The sequence below is a fragment of the Rhinichthys klamathensis genome, unplaced genomic scaffold (genome assembly GCF_029890125.1).
Source record: "Rhinichthys klamathensis goyatoka isolate OS25496 unplaced genomic scaffold, OSU_Roscu_1.1 h1tg000104l_1, whole genome shotgun sequence".
Classification (NCBI taxonomy): domain Eukaryota; kingdom Metazoa; phylum Chordata; class Actinopteri; order Cypriniformes; family Leuciscidae; genus Rhinichthys; species Rhinichthys klamathensis.
The window spans coordinates 1756051-1779070 of NW_026606643.1; the positions used below are offsets into that span (position 1 = coordinate 1756051).

Here is a 23020-nt window from a genome sequence, read left to right on the forward strand (position 1 = left end):
CAATAATAATATTTAGAATATTTAGAAAAATAATTAAAATGCAGCCACAAAAAACAAGAAAACATAATAACAATGTATATATATAATTGCTAAAAATATTATTTGTAATTATTTATTTACAGATAAACTGCTTCCAATTATATATATGTAATAATAAGCAAAAATAGTACTTTCATTAAACTGATTCAAAGCAAGTTTGTCAAACATAAACAAAAAAATTATTTTCAAATTACTTTAATTTACATTCTTAACAGGCCTTTTGCAATATATATATATATATATATATATATGCAATATAAAATATATAACAATAATTTATGCAATATATAAATATGCAATATATAAAATGTGTATAACAAAACTACAAATAAAAACAATATTATACTAATTATAAAATAATAATTTTATAATTTTTAGAAAAACAAATAAAATGCTGCCTCAAAAACTAAAAACAACAACATTATATATATAAATATGTGACATAAGTGAAAACATGTGATATTTAATAAGCAAAAACAGTACTTTCATGTTTGTCAATCAAGCAAGTTTGTCAAACGTTTAGAGTCTGTATAAATGTGCTTCTGCAGGTTTCCAGGCTGTGTACTGACTGTAGCTCCACATGTTAAATAATGTCAAAGCAGAGAGGGGTGAGAGGTGAAGGAATAGAGGGAGGTGCAGGTCTCTGTTCTATCAGCCAATGCCCTTTTAATATTGCACTGCTCTTCTGATTGGCCAGTAGTACAACAGAAAAAGGGCAATGGACAAAACATGGTCAATATCACAATTCCCTCATCATGTTTGATCAATTACATTACACTCAGATTTCTGTGTGCTTGATTTATATGGATTTCATGCACTTTGTTTATGAGAATCAAAGGAACGAGCAGTGAACTCTGAGCAGTTCAGTTCAGCTTCAAAGTATTACTCATATAACCAAATAATTCATCTACAAACAGCAACAACAACATCAGCTGAACAAATTTAAGAAATTAAAATCAAAGTTTTACAGTAACATTTTACCACCGAAAGCACATTTTTTCCACATCTGTTTCCTTTTTCTCTGTGAGGCTCTGATTTACAATGAAAACAACTTTAGTGTTTTTGTTTTAATAGTACAATTAAATAAAAATCTATCTTTTTAAACAGATGTCTCTCTGATCCTCCGGGAGAGTCTTGGAAATGTGTCAGGACTTCTGACATGTTTAGAACAGAGAGAACAGTATTCCTGAAAAATGTTGAGACCTTGATAGTTACATAAGATGAAGTGAAATCGAAACAAACTTTAAAAAGAAAACAAAAGCAGAAAGAGGAACTTTAGTAAAAAAAAAAAAAGGCTACCAATGATGATTTTAATTCAGGTTTCCCACACTTTCCCAGTTAATTTCCATTATTCATCTATGACTTTTCAAACCTTTTATGAAGACTGAATTAGGTTTTTTTTTTTTTATTACATACACAACACTAGAGTGTTTCTCTTGCTTAAAATAGTTTTGTATAACTGGGCATAATTAAACTTTATATTGACTACAGAAATTTCCACGAATTTTCCAGGACTGGAAATTAGTCTACTTTTGAAATACCCTGATATTTGGTTTTCCAGGACAGTGGGAACCACACGTTTAAGAAATTATGCGACTTTATAAAGCGACTTTTTTTCTTAAACTAAAAAAAAACAAAAAACATTTAAATGTGTTGATTTAAAAGTGGTGAGAGCTATAAAAGTAATTAAACACTTTAACAGTTTGCTTAACATTTTCAAAGACTTGTTGATAACCGTTACAAACTTTCCGAATTACTATCCAACCTTCATTAATTATACAACAATTCATATTCTCATTAGATGCATTCTGATCCAGTTAACAATAAATATTAATTCGAATTAAGCGCCGTTTGACACTTTCTCGTGTTTGTTTTGATTCGGATTAAATGTAAAGCATCACTAGACCAACTAAACTTCAGCAGACTAACGAATTTACATTTAATAACGGTGGTGTTTACATAACCTCACATTCATACGTTTAAAAGGGTGATTCGTACCTGATCACACTATCAGCGCGTGCATTTAAATAGTGGCAATTCATTCAGGCTTCTCTGTTTTCTCAGACAGCAAACATTACGCGCATAAACGCTGCAGACCACAGAAAAGATCTCGTACCCAGGGTTTGATGGCACACGGTCCTGATGCGCATGAAAATGAGGCGAGTGGATTGGTCCCATCCATCCAAACTCTCCTTTACGCCCCACAGCTCCCGCCATTTCCGCCCAATCATCCCAAATGCATGAAGAGCACATAGTGAACCCCAAATTCATGAATGGCAGCGAACCAAGGGAGGGACACTCCGTCAGAGAAAAAAAAAAAACGAAGAGGGAGAGTGAGAGAAGAGGAAAAGTTGAGTAAAAGGTGCAAAACCTGACCGTCTTCTTCTTCTGTCCTTTTTCAAATGGTCAATGTTTTAAAACTCTCCGTTTTCGAGAGTGCAAAGTTCAAATCTTATCGCGCGGTTCAGCGAAATAAACGAGCGAATGTAAAGACGCGCGGCCTCGCGGCCATCCAGCGTCAGACTCCATCTTTGACTAGTTGACATTCAGATCCAGCCGGAGCAAATGCTTCATTTGCATGCGCGGCGCTGATTGGTCTGCTGCTGCGCTAGTCTCTGCCGTGCGATGCGCCATTGGTTGAATTCTCAGCTCCTCGGCGCTCTGACTCGTGATGTGATTGGACGCAAAACGGATACCGCCGCTGCATAATTTAATTGAACAACAAATACGCGTCGAACTGTGTCTCATTCACAAATTTCCCATCGCCGCCGTCCGCCTATCCCGGGTGACACTACCGCTGAAACACATTATAATGATCCATGAACACAATCATATCTCCTTTCCATTTTGTCTTAACATAATAGTTATTAACATAATAGTCTAAAACATAGACTATTTACTTTTTTGAGTATTAAACTTAATTTAGGTTTAAAGAGTTGTTTATAGGCCTATTTCACTCAAATATAAGTAAAAGTTCAGACTGTTTTGATTTCATGTGAATAGTTTTACCATGAGTTTTACATGGCTGGTGTAAATAGTCACATGACCAGAGCTGTGTAATTAAATTGTACCCTTTGAAAGATGCCATTTCATAACATCTAACATATGAAGTACACAATATGTTTGTTTTTATGTATTATTAAGATTACTCTGTAAATCATGATCACATGTAAACATGGCAGTCGTCAATGTCAAAGTCGACCCCTTTTGAATAAGTAGCTGATTCACATTATAAAAGTGTAGATTTTAAAGTATTTTAATATTAAATTAATCAATGATGAAATAAAACGAAAATAGCTTTTATGCATTGGCTTGGTATATTTCATATTGGCAATAACTGTGATCAGAACAGAGTCTTTAAACCTTTTTTTTAATTGACATCTTATTCACATACACTAAAAAAAAGTTGCTGCCTTAAATTTTTAGGCACAATCAACTTGGATGTTTAAGTCATTTCAACTTAAATTAGGCCTACATTAAACTGACCTAAACAAATGAGTTGAATCTTGTAACAAAAAAAGGTTGAAAATTGCTTAACTTATTTTGATGAGTCACAGCAATGTTAAAACATATATTGTCAACTTAGGCCTATTGATTTTTACAGTGTAGGCCTATTTACATGTAAATATTTAGTGTTTACTTTTATAACTTATTAATACCAATTTTTTATTTTATTTGGACGTTTAGAGCAAAACTGCACAGATGTCTAAAAGTATACATTTGAACTAATTAGCCTACTTTAAATTTTTGAAACCACTTTTTTATATACATTTCTCGTTAACACTTTACAATAAGGTTCATTAGTTAACATTAGTTAATTAACTAACAACAAACCATGGGCAATACATGTGTTGCTGTATTTGTTAATCGTTGTTAATGTTAGTTAATAAAAATACAGCTGTTCGTTGTTTGTTCATGTTCATAGTGCATTAACTAATGTTAACAAGATTTTAATAAAGTATTAGTAAATGTTGAAATTAACATTAACAAAGATTAATAAATGATGTATGCAGTTCATTATTAGTTCATGCTAACTAATGTAGTTAACTAATGTTAACTAACGAACCTTATTGTAAAGTGTTACCCATTTCTCTTATGAGGCAACCATAAAACACATTATGGAAGATGGATCAGGGGAAGCGGTCAGATTTTGTGGGCGTGGCCACAGTGGTGGGCCGGTCCTGGGAGGAGCTTGAGTCGCCAGTGAGCTTTGATTGACATCTGGAGGAGGGTTGTGGGCTGTGAAATGTGGCATTCTTGGCCAAGGGAGCTGAAATAATTGTATTGTTTGGTGAGAAAGGGCCCATTCCCCCCCTCCCCTCTCTCTGTCCCCCAATCTGAAGGGATCTGATTGTGCGCTTACTCTGTTTAAAGTGTTTGATGTGGGCAATGCATTCACAGGCTGCGAGGAAAACTAGAAGGGATGTTCTGCCTCTGTCTCTCAGTTGGCCATTTGAGATGATAACTAACAGAGATACACATCGCCTTTATGTTTTACCACACATTATCAGTATAGCTTTTCAACAAGACACACTATTTTTTACGTTTTTAATGAAAAAAAAAAGCATTTATACACTGTAAAAAATTATATGATCAATAAGTTATGACAACATTTGATTTTCCATCGCTTTAACTCATCAAAATAAGTTCAGCAATTTTCATCTTTTTTGAATAACTTATATAAGATTCACCTCTTTTTTAACCAATTTAATGTACAGTTGAAATGTCTTAAGTTGAAATGATTAAAAATCCAAGTTGATTGTACTTAAAATGTCAGTTTTTTTTACAGTGTAAATAACAAAACCATTAATGACTAATTTCAGCTGTCATGTTGCATTCTGCATATCATTTGCATTCATATACAGTTTTGACAGAAAAAGTTTTATTGATTCTCTTTAGTTTATAAGGTTATCATGTCATGCTGTTCAAGGGTTGATGTGCAACTCAAAAACATCCACAAGTCAACAGTCATGCATGTTGCTTCTTTAGCATATTGACAGAGAAACCTTTATACAAATCTATAGGCTATATTAATTGAAACAAATATTTTTTTGTCATGTAACTGTAAAAGTGCTTATTAAAGGTAGCCTGACTATTCATTTTAATTCAGTTATTTTCATTTGTTTCAAACTGCATTGACTTGTTTGGAAGCGTGCTATAAATTGATAAAAATGATAGATTGATTAATGTTATTAAAAAGGTCAGTGGAAATGTGTTTTGTATTTGTAATGATTTTGGAAAGAACAAAACCAGTTAAAAGAAATCATTATTCTAATTCAAAAACCAGGTACATTTCCCCTTATACTTGTATTTAATAAAACATAATCAAATGAATACAGTATACAGAATAGGAAAAACAAATCGTGTGGAGGAAATAAAGTAAATATTTCTCACGGTTCGATATGTAAAATATTCAGAGAATTAACAACAAAATTGCAGCTGACGTAATTCTCAAGGAATGATTTAGAAAAGTGTGTTTAAATGATTCAGAGATTCTAATTCTTTTTAATGGATTTCACGGTACGAAAGAGGCTTTTTTGATTACAAATGTATAATAACTATGGTATTAATTATTTGTAACACACACACACACACAAAAAAACAAATTTACACAGAAACAATCTACATGAAATAAAATACATTGTGATGTAACTGACTACCATGATTCAAATTCAAATACAGACATGTATAATTAAATAACAGTTTTAAAGAGATTTCCATATTTTACATTTCTCTGGAGTCAAACTGTAATTTTCCATTTGTCCTCATATATGTGTCTCTCTTCAGGAGACTGATTTAATAAATAAAAGCTAAGATAATTAATCCGAGAACATGTACTTTAGTTGTGTTTTCAAAACCTAAAATGTATGCTTTTATTCAGGGTTCTCATGATATTAATTGAATTTTTAATTCTTGCTAAATCCTCAAAAAGACAAAAACATGTTTATAGGCTCTGTATACAATTTAAATTTGTTTTGTAAATTGTCTAATTGTATATAATTCTGAGTTTAGTTTAGATCATTCAGAAGTCCTTAAAAAACAACCTAAAAGTCACACATTTTAAAAAACATTTTCTACATTTATTTCAACTTTAAAAAAGCATAACGAATAACGAACATAAACTGTTATGTTTTGATTGTTAAAGCAACATGTAGACTGTTAAATGATTATTTGCTGTCCATCTTTTAATTGGTTTTAAATGCGTCCTGGATGATGTTCAGCAGTCATCAAACCTGAGAAAACCAGAGAATTCGAGATCCTTCAGACCTGGGAGGTAAAGTTTTGTTATTGTTCTTTCTCCCCCCCCCCAATTCCCTTCCTCCAAAAATGTTCCTCCCCTCTTCCTCTGCCCTTTAACCTTTCCCTGCCTACCCTCTTCTCCTCCATCCCAAGCCTCTCTCCTAACAGGGAACATCAGCAGTGATAGATGTCATTGATCATTTCCCCGAGCCCAGCAGAAGGTTAATGGATTAGCTTCTTCCATCGCCATCACAGTGGGTGGTGACATGGACGATGGGATGCGAATCCCACTCTTTTTTGGAGTCGAGAGTTGAGACCCCACCTCCAGTAGCCCGACTTTTCTCCCCCCTGTTTTGCCTTAAGAAGCGTTACCCTTTCCACCCCGAGTTAGCGCATGCCCCGCATTCCAGCCGTGTGTGTGGCGGACCAGAGCAGGGCGAGGAGTTTCCAGCTGAACGTGACACCAAACATCATGGGCTTTCTGGAGGGGGATTCCACACGCATCCAGAGCTTTAGACGTGTGAACATTCGTGACAAGGAAGTTCACCTACACTATACCTACCAGCTGTTCTTCATAAGCCATTTACAATGGTTGATGTAATATTTCAGAGGAAAATCAACACAGTTATGAGCTAATAATTAGATGTTTGTAGCATTTGATCAAATATTTAGGAACAAATAATCATTTATTCAGAAAACAGCTATATGAATATATGTAAACTCTTTTGGAAAGTTTTGACATGCTAAAACTATTTTAAACAGCATTTTGCTCATTCTTTTGATATGCGTATTCACTGCTATTTAAATTTTGGGGCTGGTAATTTGTTCATGTTTATTTAAAGAAGTTATGCTGACCAAGGCTCCATTTATTTGATCAAAAAACTAAAAAGTGAAATATTTTTTACAATTCAAAATAACTGTTTTTTGTTTGAATATGTCTTAAAATGTAATTTATTCCTGTGATCAAAGCTGTATTTTCAGCATCATTACTCCAGTCTTCAGTGTCACGTGATCCTTGATCATTCTAATATTCTGAATTTGTGCTCATATTATTATCAATGTTGAAAACGGTTTGTGTTGCTTGTGGAAACCATGATATATATATTTTTTCCCAGGATTCTAGAAAGATCAAAAGAACAGTATATATTTAAAATAGCAATATTTTGTAACATTATAAATGTCATGCATACTTGCTGAATAAATTAGTTTAATTTCTGACGAATGTTTTTTTTAGGTTGTAATTATGTTTTCATATTTTTTAATTACTCGTTTACCTTATAACTAGTTCGCTTTGACTGGTTGTGTATTGTAAATGTTGGGTTTTTGTATTATATTATTTTATTAAACAGCATTGGAATATTGGTTCTTAATTTAAAATAATTAATAAACTGTATAATAATAACCGTAATATAGGCATAATGTATATATTATAATTTATACTATATATATATAATAGTTTAAAATGTCAACATTATTTTTCAAAAAGCAGTTGTTTTATTCTTTTAAAGCGACAACCATCCATGTTTATAATTGTGATTCTGAATTAGAAATGGTGAGTTACACCTAAAATATACATTTCCTATAAATTAGTCCATGGCCACATTATGCATCAACAACCAAAAGCATTGGGTTTCGCATGACCTTCAACACATCCGTGCTCTGTGAGAGCCTGAGGTCCAGCATGTGTTCCTCAGTAGCTCCTCCAATCCATTAACTAAACTTCAGAGGAATTCCTCACTTCATTTCACAGAATACATGTGGAATGTACACAGGGGTCAAAGGGCAGCGGGCTATAGGGAGCCTGAGCAGACCTTATTCAAACAAGCCCTGAGGGTCGAGGTGAGGAGCGTTGGACTGTTTAAAGATAACACCGCCCTGCATCACGCTGAATCAAATACAATACTTATTACTTACTCATTTTGTGGTGCTGATTCTAAAAATAGTGTCTGTTTTGTCAAAGTTCTCACAAAATATGATGTGTGCATTATAGGTGAAGAAGTCTTGTGTTATATGAGGAGAGACATGATTCCTCTCTTCCTCTGAAAAAGGTCACAACTATATGTTCAATTCTCAGCCGATTTCCACATGATTTTATGCCTAATCCTGATTCCAAGATTAGAATTATGGCCAGTGACAGAAGAAAATGCAAACATCCAGATTTGGGACCCAGTTTTCTGAGCTACATCTGTTTTGTGCTCACATCCAAACAGTGACAGTGACAAAAAAAAGTATTTATGTGTAAACTTGTGTGTATGTAAAGTCTTTTTTTTCCACAATTTTGCAGACTGTAAATTAAATTATGCATTTTGAATGCTTCTGTTTGTCATTAAAAACTAAACTTTTAATGACGTTTGACTGCTTTTGTTAGTTTGATGAGTGCATTAAAGCTGATATACAGAGCTGGGAAGTAACTGATTACATGTAATCTGAATTAAGTAATCAGTTTCCAAAAAAAAAAAAAGTACTTGCAATTAGATTATATTACGTTCAATATGTACGTTTAAAAGTAAAATACTCGTAATCAGGCTACAGTTACTTTTTTATTGATTACATGTTATTCTCAAAATAAAATTATTCATTAAGTCATTTATTCTACCTACTACTTCTTTTCTATCTATTACATTTTCTAAAAAAAGCCATATTTCAGAAGGTCTTCAGGTTTTTAGAACGGCATACAGACCAGCCACTAGTCATGTGACTTTCAATAAAAAACTGAGACCTACAGCATTTGATCACTGGATTTACACAACCCATTCATCTTTTAAAAAGTGTTTTCTCAGCAATGCATATCTAATCCTGACAAACACATATTTGCATTATCACTCAGTGAGTCATTTAAGTATTACTGTCTTTGGAAGGCTTTTGTCTTTCATACACATTAAAATGCATACATTTACATTATTTCATATTTACATGCAATGCAGGGAATCCTCAACTTTTTTTGTCAGCTGAAGCTCTTTGACCTAATATATTTAAAATTAAAGCGTTTTATTTTTTATTGTTTTTATATAAAATTTTTTTTAAAAAAATGTTTTAATGATATAATTACCTAATAGCTTTTTATTAAACTCCCGAAGCTCCTGCAGTTCCTTCATGAACCCCAGTTTGGGAAACTCTGACGTAATGTAATATTTCAATAATACTTCATGTTGTTGATAACAAATGGAATATATTTTCTTTCTCTTTGTACTTTTATATCAATATGGTCCAAGATTATCGTATTCAAATCAATGTGATAAACGAGTTAGGTCAAAAAGTAATCTAAAATTAATCAGATTATATGACCTAAAATGCAATGTAATGGATTACGTTACAAACTACATTTTTTGTAATTTGGCATTAGTAACCAGTGTTGGGGAAGTTACTTTTAAAAAGTAGTGTTTTCTCGTTACTCGTTACTTCTTAAAAAAGTAATCCGTTACTTTACTTAGTTACCCCCTTTGGAAAGTAACTTTTTATGTTACTCGTTACTTTTACGTTACTTTTATGTTGCTTGACTTTGGGCAGAACCCAATATCTGTTCCTAAATGTGTAGGCCTACATAAAATTCTACTATGAACTCTACTTATTGAAAAACTAGAAAAAAAAGAAAGATTTTGAGATAGAAAAATAAAATATGTTTATTTAAATAACATTTGAAAAACCTGTATAAACTGAACACCAAAGCACAATATTAACTATTGAGCGGTGGTGACGCGTTCATGAAAAATGTCACAAAGAACCGGCAAAAGAAATGATTATGAATATCGAATATCAAATATAGCAAGGAGACATTTCAATTGTTTATTAATAAACAAGTGTTTTCTTTGTCAGTCAGTGTCGGCTGCAAAGATAAAGTTGACGATGCTGACTCGCGATCTTCACAGTAGTGAACGCGCCAGAGAGAAATGCACATTTCATATGGATTACATGCAGAGAGTCTGTTTTCTCTCGTTTTGAATAGTTTTGTTTTAAAGTACACATTTCAAGCTTTCTATATATTTCTCAGATCTTTGAGGCAAGTAGCTTGCGCTAAGTTTCGGTTCATTTATGAGACGAGCTCAGTCCACGCGCTGGCACGGAGCTCCTGAGAAGTCCTGATTATATTGCCTGCTATATTTACTGCTTATTTATTAAAGACAATTGGTTGATGAAACATTGATTAAAATTAAGATACAATTAATACAAAACGAAATTCACTTTAAAGAAAGGCTTTCTAAAAAAACAAACTTAATGAAGTGGTCAAAATCATGTCTGCCCACTCTATTTGTCTCCCGATTGCGCATGCTCTTACTCATGCTTTTCACTTTTCATATAATCAACATTGATGAAATTAAAAAATAAATTATTTTATTTAAACAGAAATATGAAACTAAATCGTTTTCTTTAATGACTAGGCTACAACACGCAGGTCTATACAGAGAAATTTAATATCGGAGCGGGATTTGAGCGAACGCCGTCTTACTAAGCATGTGGGGGTAGAGGTACGATTTTCGAGCAATCATCGAATATTATTTTGCTTGATATGCCAATCCTTAATATTTGGTGTTTTAAATGCATGTTTGAGGTCTCTGTGAAAGATTTAAAGCAGTCTTTTAGTGCCGCTTTCAGAGCGGTCAAGTCCGAAGAACTGTTACGTCCATAACATTGTTTCTTTCCTCATAAATGCGAACACGAAAAATTCAATACAATTAATATTTTATGTTCTGTGGAGAGCCAACCCTTCTTCATCCGGTGGGAGTATTACTTTTGGTTTGCGCAGTGTAATTCACAGAATTGATTGCTCTGCTACCAGCCTCTGTCACGTACCATGTGGAGCTTGTGACTATTGCAAGCGCGCAGCTGAGGAGACACTGTTGCTGTCAAATCTGTCCATGGGAAAAGTAACGTTGTGCGGAATTGAAAAAGGAACTACGTTTCGTTACCAAATTTTCAGTAGTAACGCGTTACACTACTTTTTACCCGAAAAAGTAGTTACGTTACTGTAACGCGTTACTTTGTAACGCGTTACACACAACACTGTTAGTAACTGACTACAATTTGTAAGTAATCTAACACTGCTGATACATATCAATTAAAAATGTTAAAAAGCGTACTTTGCGAAAAGTAAAGTTTTTATTGATATTTTTTTAACTCTGCATCATCAAATTAGTTAACATTAGCCTCCTGCCCCCCCCCCCCCTTTTTTTTCTGTTGCAAAAATGTGTTTTTCAAGATGCATGGCTGTGTAATAATCAATACCTTCATCAGTCCTGCACAGTAACGCTACACCCATCTTATGAAGTACGCCACTTACGTGTGTAAGGCATGTACTTCTATTAGAAGCAAACAAACTGGCACTGCTACAAATCTCAGGTCTACGGAAGACCCTCATTGTCTTCCTGTCATTTAACATTGCACTTGCCTGTTTATCTAAACAGGTATAATAAGAAGTAATAAGAATACACTAAAATAAGTGTGTGTAAATGACATCTGCTCTTTCCATTCAACACACTCCCCGTCTGCAACGCAACCATTTCCCCCCCCACAGACAACATGCTACAATCCACACCGTCCCAATGGAATCCTACACGGCCACGGGACTTTCGAGCCTTTGGGTGCGCTGGCCAATACGTGAACAGGGCTGGACCCTAAAAAATTCCTCAGCCCTAGCGTCTCTCTAACACTTGCTTGACCTTATCGACCCCCAGCAAACCCCCTCACCCACAACTCTGATGCCCTGAAGCCAAGGCAAGCTGATTAACCCTACAATGACTACTGTATCATATTCGATACATTCATTTCTAAGAACGCTCAATGATCAACATGAGCAAAACATTTACATACATGCCTTCTATCGTCTGATTGATAGTTTTTTAGTAGTAAAAGGCATTTTAGTATAATTAAACATCCACTTTCAGGTCATGGTTCATGCATCTTTTTACAGTGAAATCTGTAGCTACTGGTTTTTATCAAGTAAACGTAAGAATATAACTTTCACATTGTTAGTAGTAAAAAGAGAACACTTCCTGGCTTAAAATGTAGGGTATAGATTTACTTACATTTAGATTACTTTTTTTTATGTAGCCTAGAAAAATCATAAATGTATAAATTATGATACATAAGGCTTTGGAGGAACGTTTAGCTATTTCTCAATTATCATTGTATTGCATTATATGTTTTGCTCCCAACTAGTTTATGGGTTAAACCAGGTAGGAAGCTCTTTTAATGCAATTAACAATTTCTAGAGTATCAAATATGATACAAAACATCAAATATATCGGCTACACAAACTGGTTTTACATTATCTTTCATATTTTGTGTTCATTTGTTCGTTTTTCCAGGTGTCTGTTTTTACAATGTTAATATGAAACTTAAAGTGCAGCCTAATGTGTCATTTATGTTAGGTTAGAACATTTTCTCCTCACTATGCAGAGATGTTAAGACATTGATTCTTCTCAAAAAGTCAATCACTTCAAAAGCTCAATCAAAAAGCTATATTCCAAGTCTTTTTTTGAAAGCCAGATGTTAGATTTGAGCTGTATTAAGAAACTCTAGACTAACCCCCACTCAACTTCTTGTTAATCTTTTTACACAAACACTGGTGTGTTAGAGAGAAGTCAGCAGAGCTCAGTAAGCCTCTCTTGTGTTTACAGCACTCGCTGATTCAGCGCTCGCGCATCACATGAATGAGCGGCCATTTTCCCTCAAAGCAGGAGAAGAAGTGACGTCACAAACGTGCGGTCACGCGACAATAAATTGAACAGTTAATTATTAACTCCAGATAGGCGTTTGATTTAGAAGCATATAAGGAAAGATTTTTTCGTAATAATTTAGGAATTGTATAGGTTATAAATAATCTCAACACAAACGTATTGATTATATTTTCCATTATTTAAGTTTGGTTTATCACTACAATCTTATTATGCTTTTTCTAGCCTTACGAATGCTATTAAATAAACAGTAATGTCCACATAATCATAAAATAACGGCGGCAGCTGTTGTAACCACAGATATTATGCACATAATATACTGTATCTAACAGTCAGCTTCAGTGAGGTTACAATGCCACCTTATGGACGCAAAGTGAACTTCATAAAATAGCTTCCAATGTGTGTGACTAACGTTCTTCATCAGAACTTATGGCATATTTTAAGGACTTCTAAACCATAATAATGAGAACATTAGACAAGTAGCGTTAATTAGCTGAAAGACCATCCTGGACCAAGAACAAATATCAGCTGTGGCAGGTTGCATAAACTGATTAGCCTAGATATAACTTAGTCTTAAAAGTTTTTCATACAATGTTTTTTTTTCAAAGATTATAGTCCTAACTTTTTACGGTCAGTTACAGAAAAAGTTAGATCGGTCTAATTTAAATGTGAAAGGTTAGTCTGACTGCCCCGTTGAGGCCAGTTAGTAAAACTAGTTCTTAAGCCACAGTCAGTGGAACTAACCACCAGATTTGACCATATTAGCCTAACAGAAACCAAACCATACCAGTTTTGCCATCAGGACTGCACTACAAACATTCAAATAGTAAGTGTATTTATGTACGGGAATACAATTTACGAGGGGGAAAAAACGTTGTACTTTATATCTTTGGAAACCGTAAAAGACGATGAATATAATATTATTTCTCTCCTCTTACTGGGAATACACATTTGTGAATTATGAGGATCTTATAGCAGGCAAAAACTCACAAACATTTTTAAATGAAGATTGAATTTGAATATATGCTTCATCTCAAACTATTCAATTTGTGATAATATTTCCCACAACTTCACAACTCAGTTAAAGAACCTACTTACCTCTTATACAGGTTATAGCTTGTTTGCGCATGACGTCGCTCGCTGTGGCGCGAAATGCAGAGGACAGGAAGCACCATCACAAACTCGGTGCACGTTTTGCGTTGTTTATGTTGATCTGGTTACCGTGGAAATAGACTCACGCTGCTGCTTCAGCCATATGGTAGAAAAGTCAACAACAAAAAAGTGTGTACTATTCAGAGAGTCACATTCATCGGACAGACACTGACACACTGTATTAAAAACAAACAAACAAACAAATTATTTCAACAAATGACAACCAAAATCAAATCCATATAGTTGTGAAAAGTTTTGAAGTGGCTGCGTGCAAGTCATGGTAATTCACAAGCAGAGTGAGTCATACTCCAAATGTAATGTTAATTATTAAATCAAACAAAGCTTTCAAAAACACTCAGCAATGTGATTATTTTATTGAGTTATAGGCAGTGGGTTTATTCAGTGACATTATTACTAGATTACTGCCAGTGTTGGTGAAAGTTACTTTTAAAAGTAACGCATTACAATATTGCATTACAACCTAAAATAGTAACTAGTTACTTCTTATGGAAAGTAATGCGTTACATTATTTTTGCGTTACTTTTTCTCACCTTGGCTGGGCTTACTTATTTGTATTTTAATAACAACAACAAAAAAAATCCGCAAATGTACAGTGATGTGAATAACGGCGTTATAAATAACGCCGTTACTAACGGCATTACTTTTTCCAGTAACGAGTAATCTAATTGATTACTCTTCTCATCTTAATAACGCCGTTACCGTTACTGCCAAAAAAAGCGGCGCGTTACTATAACTGATGAAGCTGGGTTTTTTTTTTCATCAGACCAACTAGATCTCTGAGCGAGAGGCAAATACTTTGTTTACTGTTCTTCCTTGGTTAGTGGGCAGAGCACGAGACAAGCGCATAAATGCTGACAATTGGCTGAGGTAGAGTAAAATGTCATTGTAAGCCAATCAGAGGTAGAGTTAGGCGGGTCTTCGAAAGCACGCATTGTGATGGGCATTCGGCTCTTTTGACTCAGCTCACTGAGCCGGCTCTTTTGGCTCACAAACGGCTCTTTAAATGACTTTGAATATAATATTTCAATTTTTATTACATAATTATTTAATTTCTATAGGCTAAATTTGTAAAAAATAGAGTCGGCTCTTCAGATATGCGAGATATGGCTCTTAGAGTCGGCTCATTCGCGAATCGCGAACGACCCATCAAAAGCTCATTCGCGAACGAGTCGATCCATCATCACTAACGCTCATTCGCGAACGACCGATCATAACGGCTAACGCTCATGAATTGCGAACGACCCATCATAACGCATAGTCGGACAGGACAGGACACACAAGGAACAACACACGACAGTCAGTCTTTTTGGTATATTGCTTAACAAGCTTAATTTAATTTGACCCAGTTGTGGCCTGTTGAGGGGCAATAAATATCAAAAGTTCCAAAACATCTATTGTGTTATTTGCATTGATCCACTATATAAACATAATATCTACATACATGGCATTTGATTGGAGGCTAGTCTCACTTTGTCCCACAACAACATTTTTTTTTAGATGTGTGAACATAGTTTCATGTTTCTGTTAATAATGTAGGCCTATTGTATTAAGTGTCCATTTCATTATAATATTCAGATTTATCATAAATAATTGAACATGCACATGTATGTTAAGTTCCGTTAAAGAGGGGTAGAGGTGGGGCCACATTTGAGCATTTAAAATTTAATTTTACTTGAAAGTAACGCAATAGTTACTTTCTTAAGTAACTAGTTACTTTTAAAATTGTAACTGAGTAACTAATTTAGTTACTTTTTGGAAGTAGTAACTAGTAACTGTAACTAATAACTTTTTAAAAGTAACTTGCCCAACACAAGGCCCTATCCTATCAACAGTGAAAATAATAAGCCTCAGGCTGAAATAAATGCACATTCACGCCAGTGCAGAAGAATGCGTGGTGGGGTTAAAACTTTTTTTTTTTTTTTTTCAGCATATCCATTCTGGATTGAAGAAGTAAGCAGGAGAGGAAAGTTCAAGTTCAGCAATAAATAAATGAAACACAAATGTGGTTTATCTAGTCATTTTTGTTTATTGTTATGGTGTGGGTCACTGAAGGTCAACAGCAAAGACATTGGCTAATAAAGTGAGATTAAATACATAAAGTATATTTGTGTAATTTAATATATTTAATTATTGCAGGTTTGTGTGATATTCTGAGATTGTATTTCACTGTTTTTATTCATTTTGAGTAATAGTACTAAATTTTTGTTTTTTTATGCAAGTGAGAGAATAAATGGCTGCTCACATTTATTCTAAAACTACAATAACCATCATGTTGACACAGCGAACTCAATGCCTGTGAACTTACGATTTCTCTCAACATGGGGACAGGAGGACTGCAAGTCAATAAATGGAATAACAAAGTAACTTGTTACTTATTTGAAAAAGTAGCATATTTTGTTGTAAATTTAAAAGTACTTTAGTAGTTACTTGAAAAAGTAATCTGATTACATAACTCATGTTACTGCATTACACCCCCAACACTGATTATTGGCCTAAACTCACTAGCAGAAAGGCAGCGCAAACCAGACCAGAACTCGACACAGCATCTTCACATTCTCTATATCTCCTGCCTCGATGGCAGGCAAGTGTTTCAATTCAGTCGTAAAATCGCTCCTCTTCATAACATGGGGATCACGTCCAACATTTGTTGTGATTTTTCTGTTTATACCTTTCTAAACCAGCACAGTACAGACTTCCCTCCATCTCGTCCATTCTGCTTTTCACTTCCTGTCCTCCATCTGCATTTCGTCATCAGAATCACATGTCTGCAAACAAGCTATTGGTGATTATGGAGCTCAGCCATGTTATGTAGGTATGGCTCACATGACATCCCCTCTTTCAATGCACGTCTATGCAATTTGGGCCATTTTATTGTTGGCCAGAAAAAAAAAAAAGTAAAGATAATTTAAGGAATCATTCTTTTTTGTAGAACAACCATTGCAAGATTTACAACATCAATACTTGAAATTGTGTCAGGTTTGTTTAGATCCCTAACCCACGATAAAATTATGATACCATAATAACAAGTCACTAAATAATACTTGAAATGTCTCGTTGCTGCACTTGGAAAGGAGACACCTTGAACATACAGTTAGAGTCATGTTTATTTACAGCAGAATCCTGACTGAGGAGAAGAAAGGTTATGAGAGCTGAAATGCTTTCAGTACAGCTCATTTGGATCCACATTTCACTACACCTTTTAATTTATTTATTCAAATTTTTATACAGAATTCTTTCGGCTGTTAATGTCGTCAGCCAAACAGAGCTTAGCGCCCTCTACAGGCAGGGAGGACGATGAAAAAAAAAGAAAAAAAGATCGAAGTACAAAATGAAAAACCACATCATTAAATGGGAAAGTTGAGAAAAATACAAACAATGCGATAAACCAAAAGAAACAAAAAAACAAAACAAAAGCAATCTTCCATTTAAAATTTTTTTTACATTTGCATTTATTTTTAAATGCAATCACCATGATCGTCATTTATATTGTTCTTTTTTTCTTTTCTTGTAATGTCTATAAGGGAGGCAGAGGGACAGTGAGGAGGCTTGTGGGTAAAACAACATCCGTGATGCTCAGGTTAACTGTGTCCCAATGCCACGCAAATGTTCATATTGAATATTCAGGCAACACACTGCCAAAGTTTGCGCGGGGTCCACACCGGCAGCGGGGGTCAGAGCGGTCCGGACTTGTTGCCCCTTCTCCGTTTTATGCATTATCTTGTGCGACTGTTTGTCCACGACCCCGTGTCTGCGTCTCAGTTTCAGTGTGTCGCACTAACGCGCTTGCCCTGAAAACGCAGCTTTGAAGAACGACACGCTGTACAACTGACATGCAAGGCCAGACGACTAACAGATTAAAAAACAGGTAACAACAGGTAAAAAAAAGAAAAGAAACAAAAAAGCAAACCTCAAGAGACTGAGCCAGCAAAATGCATTATTTTCTACAACATTACACACACACTCTCAATCAATCCCACAGAACTCACTCCTCAATTCCAGTTTCATCATTACGGAGCCAATTGTGTAGAAGGAATGACTACAAACAAAACAAATTAATGCTTGAAATACTAGTGGAGAAGAAGAAGAAAAAAAAACTCGGCCTTAAATAACGGAGCTTAGTACAATCCTTAAAGATTCCCTCCAGGAGCATGATAGAGTTCATCTTCAGTGGTCCATCCAGAGCCCCATGGCATACATTCAGACATAAACACAAGCACTCCCTTCTCTTCAATGGCCGACTTGCGCAAGCGGTCCATGTGCGATGTTTCATCGAAGAGGATGTGTACATCACGCAAAAAAAAGTGACCTAGGCTGAGCTCTTAGACTCATTTATAGGGGGAAACAAAAAAATATTTCCGTTTATGACTCCGTTAGGATCTAAAAGCCCTTGCCCTTGTTCGCACACGCACGCGATCTCACGCACACCTCGACATGATAACCCCTAATACATGTGTACACATATATACATAGAGCTGTACGCCCCCACAATTTATAATGCATCATTTCTGTATTATGCCAAGAATAAAATCTTTCTAAATAAAATACATGTTTCTGCGAAGGAAGGGGTGGTTAGAGAGGGAGACGGGAAGGTGGATGCGGGTGGGGTATTATCGGAAAGGGAAAGAGGAAGAGAGAATGAAGGAAGGGGGGGGAAACAACGCTGTCCTCTAATGTGTGCTGGTCCCTTACAGGGTCATCGTCATCCCAAGCTGTGGCAGAATCCATGTTCCTCATCCACAGTTCGCTTAGAGAAGTAAATATGAAAGAAATCTCAGTCTGTAAATCCATAATGGCGCAACAAAACGTACAAATGGAAACACACTTGGAGCTCAAAGGGGCTCCGGTCACGTCCAGACAAAGACTGATCCGGTAAAGTGTGGCTGAGTTCAGTAGAACAGGAAAGGGATGATGGGATAGAAGAGAAAAAAAAAAAAAGAGCGAGAAAGAGAGAGATGGCGTGACAAACATGGAATGGAGCCGAGAAAGAAAAGAGTTAAAGAGACAGAAACTGTAGTAGGATAGAGACGTGTGGAGCGCATGAATCCATCTGGCAGTGAAGTCCGCGTACGTCTGTTCATCCGCTGGCTGGAGGATGACAACAGGAATGAGGGATGACGAGAAGACGAGTGCAGTTCCTCTCTTCCGACCTCTCTCTCTCTCTCTCCTTCTCTCTCTCTCTCTGTGCTGGTCAGAGCAGCATCATACCTCCAGGAAGCGTGTGCTGCTGGCCTTGGTGTGGAAGGGCTCGGACCACATGCGGCGCAGGTCCCCCTGTGGAGCGACACACACCCAAACAATTAACACCCGTTCACACTGAACGTTAGGGCCAGGGAAACCAGCGCGCAGAGCGATCTTTAGAACGGTGTCTTTGGACCTCAGTGTTTGGTGTAGCTCTGTATATTTCTCTGGCATTGCTTCCGAAGAGTAATTGGCAGGTGAAGTGGATTTACTTATTGTAGAGCTAATGAAAGTTATCATGAGAATTGTAATGTTTGCAGCGGATGTCATAACAGATGTCAGATTTTAAAATGATCGGTTCATTCATAACCTGTAAGATCTTCCCTTCATGCTGTGGAAATACAAACCGGAGGACAGAACACAGCGAGCGCAGCACTAGTGCTATTGTGGATATACAAAGGCTGTGATTTGATTGAATAAATATACACTGTTTTATTTACATACGCGTTCACAGTAAATGCTACTCCACATGAACTGTTATTTACATATGTAAAGTGCATCTCAAACTCAAACATTTCTGCATATGCTGTGAGTTTGGGTTGCTTATAACGCTCATCTGGGAACGCAATATGCACCATTTAATCAGATTTGTAAGGAAAATCTTTTATCCAACACAGGAGAATACATCAATATCTTTCTAAATATGCAAACGGTTCATCACAATTTCAAAACAAATGTCCACATATTCTTGTTCAAGAAATTACAGTGGCCAAGGACGAAAGATTAAGTAAACGTTTGAATTAAAGGATTTGATTTGCTGTAAAGTGTTACACCAGGCCGCTGGCGCCCTCTGCAGGCATTTGTTATAATAAATAATGGACATAAGATGATTGTTTGTATTATGCATTTTATATGATGTATTTTAAAGCTGCAGTCCGTAGCTTTTTTAAGTTAAAAATAATCCAAAATAATTATATAAAAAAAAAACTTATTCTGCCAGTGGTCAAAACTCTCTGCTTGCCATAGCTAGATTCAAAACGGTTAGCTTGTAATAATGATTTTAATTCCAGTGGTACTGGTGGGTGTCCGCGGGAAATTCGAGCATGTCTTTGCGTCATGACGTCACACCCGTACACATAAAGAAGGAGTTTCGGCTAGCCGGCTATACTGCGCGTGACGAGATGTTTAGATGTATAGGCTTTTCTCGCAGCACTTTACATAATTAAACTTATGGCATCCAGAAAGATCCAAACAACAATCATCAGTGTCAACTGGAGATTCAGCAGTTATAAAACCCAAAAGACTTCGTACTTCGGATTTAAGGTGGCCAGAGAAAGAGAAAGAAACCGTCTCATGCGAACACAAGGATTTAAACATCGGCGGGGCTTTTGAAAAGTGCTTGAACTCCGTGTTTTGAAGGGGTTCAAAACGGAAGAAGAGATTTCAATAGTTCAATCGTGTAACAGTACGTTTTCTTAATTCACACAGTTATGGAGTTTCCTTTGTTGTGCCTTTCTCGTTTTGCTATTATGGAGAATATGAATTCTGAACTACACAGGTAACCATAAAACACATTAAATTTAACATTAGTCACGCAATGCTGATGTTGTTAACATGAACAATTTGAGAACAAAGAAGGCTATAATTTGCACGGTTGCTGTAAATCGCATTGATTAAATCTAACGAAGCTTATCATGTCGAATGCTTTTTCCCCCTTAGTTGGTCAGAACAAAAATGGATGTTACTTACTTGTTCAGAAGACATTTTCTTATGAAAATTCTTATGTTGGTCAAACTTTCAAAAAGTGAATCTGTGATTCTGTATGACAGTATCCACACAGCGCGGTGACTGACAGCAGCACTCGCCTCAAAGCACTGTGTTCATCCGCGCTGTTTCATGCCGATTTACAACCCACGTAAAGATGATAATTCCGCGAATCACTGCAGTTACAGATTTCGAACAGAGAGATGGCGACAAAGAGGAAAAGATACGGACTGCAGCTTTAAGTGTTTTTCTATAAAACTGATTTCTGCTTTTTATACTTTATTTGAACCAAATATGATTAGTGACAGCCCTACAGTGATGTCATGTGACAAAGACATAACATTAATACAAGCTTCTCTCTCAATGGTCAATGTTTTTTTTTTTTAAATAAAAATAAAATAATGGTAATAATGATAATAACCAGCAGTAATAAATAATTTAAAATGATTATTTAAAGCTGGAAATCTGCAATTGCAGTCATTCGCAGAATTATCAACTTTACGTGAGTTGTACTTCGACACCCTCGACACGGCACAGCACAGATGAACACAATGTTTGAGGAGACTGTGAGGCTGTCAAGTCACCGCGCCTGTGTGGATACTGTCATTCAGAATCACAGATTATTCTTTTTTGGAAGTATGACCAACATAAGAATTTTCACCGGAAAATGTCCTCTGAACTAGCAAGTAACATCCACTTTTGTTCTGGTTCTGACATTGTTAGATTTAATCGGACTGCAGCTTTAATTAACTTTTACTTTACATTTTTTGCTTATAATTTTAACTTGCATTAGTCTATATTAAGTTTTCATTTTTCCACATTTTTGTCAACCTATTAAAAAAATTAATAGGTTCATATTTTATTGTTATTTCTGTAGTTGTTATATAATAATAGCCAATTCAATTATTTATTTTGTTGAATAGGTCAATAATTGTTTTTTAATGCACAAAAAAGTAAATAAAACTAAGACGTATGCAATGAAAAATGTACAAGAAAATGTACATTGTTCAAGTAAAAAGTAGAATAAAATTCAATAATAACATTAAATTAAAAATAAAGTTCAATCAGAAGTAGTTCCTTAATTTCTTTTGGTTTAGTAACTAAACTAACTTTTTTTTAATCTTACTTGTAAAATATATTGCACATAATAAGTAGCATTTAAAAATATAATTTCTCATCTGCTATATCTGGGCTGAAATGTTTAATTAGATGAATAAAGTACATTCAATAAATGGTCTGTGTGAATGGACTCAACCATGTGATAAAAACATCCTTTCACAACAGGAACAGATTCCTTCATTTCTGCACATTCATTGGACCCATTATCCACCATTATCTGGAGTGCACACACACAGTACACTTAAATGCGTTATATTCGGAGTTACAAGAGGCTTGTGTATTCAAGTATTTATGCTCCCATCAATGTTGTTCTTCTATAAATATGTAAATTAAAAATAGCACAAACCTGTGCAAATCAATTTACACACACCATAATTAGATCCTCTTGTTATTAACGCCCATTCACTTTCTTAAACACACAAACAAAATTTCTTTGTCAACAAGCACACACACGCTTACTTTGCCTCACCTTCTCTACTGTGTTTGCACAGCAATCAATATCACTTTTAAGAGTCAGAAAGGTTTCAATAATACGTTCAATTGTGCAGAAGTGCTGACGAAAACAGCACAAACCTATGTGGTTCTTCTTACATCAATGATTACGTGCCTTTTCAATCCATGAAGGTCACACACACACAGTCCTATTAAAAACATCACTAATACCAATTAGAATACAGGACAATACATTGTCTCACACACACGGAAAAACACAGCTTCCTTTTTGAGAAGATGGGTTTCGAATCAAATTTGTTCTAATGCTAATTTGCTCTGCCTACTTCTGTTTTTTGGCACACGCAACATACTTTAAAAGATTTCATCTTCTTGACGGTTATCAC

The 23020-nt window shown here is 35.3% G+C and overlaps 1 protein-coding gene across 1 annotated transcript in view; it reads right to left on the reverse strand.

Annotated features, from left to right (window-relative positions):
* Nucleotides 1-19278: 19278 nt before the first annotated feature.
* sppl3 (signal peptide peptidase 3) overlaps nucleotides 19279-23020 on the reverse strand; it is a 42524-nt gene continuing 38782 nt past the window's right edge. The window contains exon 10 of the mRNA XM_056253304.1: nucleotides 19279-19394. Coding sequence (XP_056109279.1) covers nucleotides 19323-19394 — 72 coding nt within the window. The 3' untranslated portion in view covers nucleotides 19279-19322. The remainder of the gene's footprint in view (nucleotides 19395-23020) is intronic.